This window comes from Oncorhynchus mykiss, chromosome 21, assembly GCF_013265735.2.
Source record: "Oncorhynchus mykiss isolate Arlee chromosome 21, USDA_OmykA_1.1, whole genome shotgun sequence".
Lineage (NCBI taxonomy): Eukaryota > Metazoa > Chordata > Actinopteri > Salmoniformes > Salmonidae > Oncorhynchus > Oncorhynchus mykiss.
This window is the reverse complement of record NC_048585.1, coordinates 60,776,494-60,780,510: the sequence shown is the minus strand read 5'-3', so window position 1 is coordinate 60,780,510 and position 4,017 is coordinate 60,776,494. Positions and strand designations below refer to the sequence as shown.

Genomic DNA, 4,017 nt, shown 5'->3' with positions numbered 1-4,017 from the left:
GGTGATGTTGGCTACAATGTTGCAATAGAGGTTTCTTGTATAATGCTCTCTTGTTTCTTCAGAGGACTGTTTCACTTTGTTGTCCTTTTTTCTTTCTTTCTTCTCTCTCTCTCTCTCTCTCTCTCTCTGTCTTTCTTCCCCTCTCTCTCCCTCTTTCTCTCTCTCTCTCTCTCTCTCTGTCTTTCTTCCCCTCTCTCTCCCTCTTTCTCTCTCTCTCTCTCTCTCTTCTGTCTTTCTTCACCTCTCTCTCCCTCTTTCTCTCTCTCTCTCTCTCTCTCTGTCTTTCTTCCCCTCTCTCTCCATCTTTCTCTCTCTCTCTCTCTCTCTCTGTCTTCTTCCCCTCTCTCTCCCCCTTCCCCTTCTCTCTCTCTCTCTCTCTCTGTCTTTCTTCCCCTCTCCCTTTCCTCCCTTCCCCTCTCTCTCTCTCTCTCTGTCTTTCTCCCCTCTCTCTCCCTCTTTCTCTCTCTGTCTCTCTCTCTCTGTCTTTCTTCCCCTCTCCCTTTCCCCTTCCCCTCTCTCTCTCTCTCTCTCTGTCTGTCTTCCCCTCTCTCTCCCTCTTTCTCTCTCTCTCTCTCTCTCTCTCTCTCTGTCTTTCTTCCCCTCTCTCTCCCTCTTTCCCTCTCTCTCTCTCTCTCTCTCTCTGTCTTTCTTCCCCTCGCTCTCCCTCTTTCCCTCTCTCTCTCTCTCTCTCTCTGTCTTTCTTCCCCTCTCTCTCCTCTTTCTCTCTCTCTCTCTCTCTCTCTGTCTTTCTTCCCCTCTCTCTCCCTCTTTCTTCTCTCTCTCTCTCTCTCTCTGTCTTTCTTCCCCTCTCTCTCCCTCTTTCTCTCTCTCTCTCTCTCTCTCTCTCTCTGTCTTTCTTCCCCTCTCTCTCCCTCTTTCTCTCTCTCTCTCTCTCTCTCTCTGTCTTTCTTCCCCTCTCTCTCCCTCTTTCTCTCTCTCTCTCTCTCTCTCTCTCTCTCTGTCTTTCTTCCCCTCTCCCTTTCCCCCTTCCCCTCTCTCTCTCTCTCTCTCTGTCTTTCTTCCCCTCTCTCTCCCTCTTTCTCTCTCTCTCTCTCTCTCTCTGTCTTTCTTCCCCTCTCTCTCCCTCTTTCTCTCTCTCTCTCTCTCTCTCTGTCTTTCTTCCCCTCTCTCTCCCTCTTTCTCTCTCTCTCTCTCTCTCTGCTTTCTTCTTCTTCCCCTCTCTCCCTCTTTCTCTCTCTCTCTCTCTCTCTCTGTCTTTCTTCCCCTCTCTCTCCCTCTTTCTCTCTCTCTCTCTCTCTGTCTTTCTTCCCTCTCTCTCCCTCTTTCTCTCTCTCTCTATCTCTCTCTGTCTTTCTTCCCCTCTCTCTCCCTCTTTCCTCTCTCTCTCTCTCTCTCTCTGTCTTTCTTCCCCTCTCCCTTTCCCCCTTCCCGCTCTCTCTCTCTCTCTCCTCTGTCTTTCTTCCCTCTCTCTCCCTCTTTCTCTCTCTCTCTCTCTCTCTCTCTGTCCTTTCTTCCCCTCTCCCTTTCCCCCTTCCCCTCTCTCTCTCTCTCTCTCTGTCTTTCTTCCCCTCTCTCTCCCTCTTTCTCTCTCTCTCTCTCTCTCTCTGTCTTTCTTCCCCTCTCTCTCCCTCTTTCTCTCTCTCTCTCTCTCTCTCTGTCTTTCTTTCCCCTCTCTCTCCCTCTCTCTCCCTCTCTCTCCCTCTCTCCCCCTCTCTCTCTCTCTGTCTTTCTTCCCCTCTCTCTCCATCTTTCTCTCTCTCTCTCTCTCTCTCTGTCTTTCTTCCCCTCTCTCTCCCTCTTTCTTTCTCTCTCTCTCTCTCTCTGTCTTTCTTCCCCTCTCTCTCCCTCTTCTCTCTCTCTCTCTCTCTCTCTCTCTCTCTCTGTCTTTCTTCCCCTCTCTCTCCCTCTTTCTCTCTCTCTCTCTCTCTCTCTCTCTGTCTTTCTTCCCCTCTCTCTCCCTCTTTCTCTCTCTCTCTCTCTCTCTCTCTCTGTCTTTCTTCCCCTCTCCCTTCCCCCTTCCCCTCTCTCTCTCTCTCTCTCTGTCTTTCTTCCCCTCTCTCTCCCTCTTTCTCTCTCTCTCTCTCTCTCTCTGTCTTTCTTCCACTCTCTCTCCCTCTTTCTCTCTCTCTCTCTCTCTCTGTCTTTCTTCCCCTCTCTCTCCCTCTTTCTCTCTCTCTCTCTCTCTCTCTGTCTTTCTTCCCCTCTCTCTCCCTCTTTCTCTCTCTCTCTCTCTCTCTCTCTGTCTTTCTTCCCTCTCTCCTTTCTCCCTTCCCCTCTCTCTCTCTCTCTCTCTCTCTCTTCTCTGTCTTTCTTCCCTCTCTCTCCTCTTTCTCTCTCTCTCTCTCTCTCTCTCTCTCTGTCTTTCTTCCCTCTCTCTCTTTCCCCCTTCCCTCTTCAAATTCAAATTTCAAATTCAAGCTGCTTTATTGGCATGAAAAACATTGTGTCAATATTGCCAAAGCAACAATGTATACAATATACATTGTAACAAAATTATAAATGATAGCAAATAATAATATAAAATGGTAGTAAATAATAATACAAAATTAAATACAAAAATAATAACATAAAATGGTAACAGTCTACAGTAAACATTAATAATTATAGTAATAACAATAATAGTAATAATAAGTAAGTTACTGTTTACTATGCAGATGTTATTATTCAGTGTCCCTCAGGCTATGGCAGGAAAATACATATTTGGCTGCAAGAGGAGCCATTGCTCCTTCGCCCATGAGTATTCTTAGTTTTTCCTCTGGGTTCAATTTGTAAAAATTTGGAATATATGTAGTCATTTCTGTGAATAATGAATCTCTTTGTGAGGAATATTTATCACAGTAAAGGAGAAAGTGCATCTCTGTCTCTACCTCCCCTGTCATGCAGTGACCACATACACGCTCCTCTTTGGGTAGCCATGTCTTTTTATGTCTGCCGGTTTCTATTGCCAATCGGTGGTCACTCAGCCTGTACTTGGTAAGGATCTGTCTCTGCTTCGTATCTCTGACAGAGTAGAGATAATCAGCCAATTCATATTCTCTGTTTAGGGTCAGATAGCAATTTAGTCGGCTTTGGGATTTTGTTTCGTTTTTCCAGTATTGTAAGTATGATTCCTTTGATTGGTTCATGATTTTGTTTATTGGAATTCTTTCTTTTGAAGCAGTGCTGGTGTCAGCTTGATTGGTGAGGTCCAACACCAGCTGACTGAGAGGGCTCGTTTCTGGGCTCAGCTCTTGGGCTTGAAGTGCTTTAAATTGCAGACTCGAATTTGGACTTGAATTTAGATGTAGCCAAAATTTTAATGATCTTTTCTGTATTTTCATTATTACTGGAAAACGGCCCAATTCTGCCCTACATGCATTAGTTGGTGTATTTCTCTGGACTTGTAGAATATTCCGACAGAATTCTGCATGTAGGGTTTCAATTGGATGTTTGTCCCACATTTTAAAATCCAGTTTATTGAGTGGCCCCCAAACCTCACTTCCATAAAGTGCTATTGGTAGGATTACACTGTCAAATATTTTAGTCCAAATTCTAATTGGGATGTTGATTTTGAATAATTTCATTTTTATTGCATACATTGCTCTGCGGGCTTTTTCTTTGAGTGCATTCACTGCCATATTAAAGTTTCCCGATGCAGATATGGTCAGACCAAGGTAGGTGTAATTTTTTGTGTGTTCAATTAAGGTGTTGTTCAGGGTGAATTTACATTTTTGTTTCTGACATCTGGTTTTTTTTTTGGAAAATCATGATTTTAGTTTTTTGGAAATTTACTGCCAGGGCCCAATTATGGCAATATTGCTCCAGAATATTAATGTTTTGTTGAAGACCTTCTTTGGTTGGTGATAGAAGTACCAAGTCATCAGCATATAGCAGGTATTTCACCTCTGTGTCAAATAGTGTGAGTCCTGGGGCTGGAGATTGGTCCAACATGTCTGCTAATTCATTGATATAAATGTTGAAAAGATTTGGACTCAAATTGCAGCCTTGTCTCACACCTCGACATTGTGAAAAAAATTCTGTTCTTTGGTTTTTGATTTTTATTGCACACTTATTTTC

The 4,017-nt window shown here is 44.2% G+C and overlaps 1 protein-coding gene across 1 annotated transcript; it reads right to left on the bottom strand.

The window, feature by feature from the left end:
• Positions 1–668: 668 nt before the first annotated feature.
• LOC118942966 (octapeptide-repeat protein T2-like) lies at positions 669–1,952 on the bottom strand (the record flags this gene model as incomplete). Its single annotated transcript, XM_036958334.1, has 2 exons — positions 669–1,270; positions 1,544–1,952. Coding segments are annotated over 2 exons (1,011 nt in total), but the record flags the coding sequence as incomplete, so codon positions are not given.
• Positions 1,953–4,017: the final 2,065 nt, after the last annotated feature.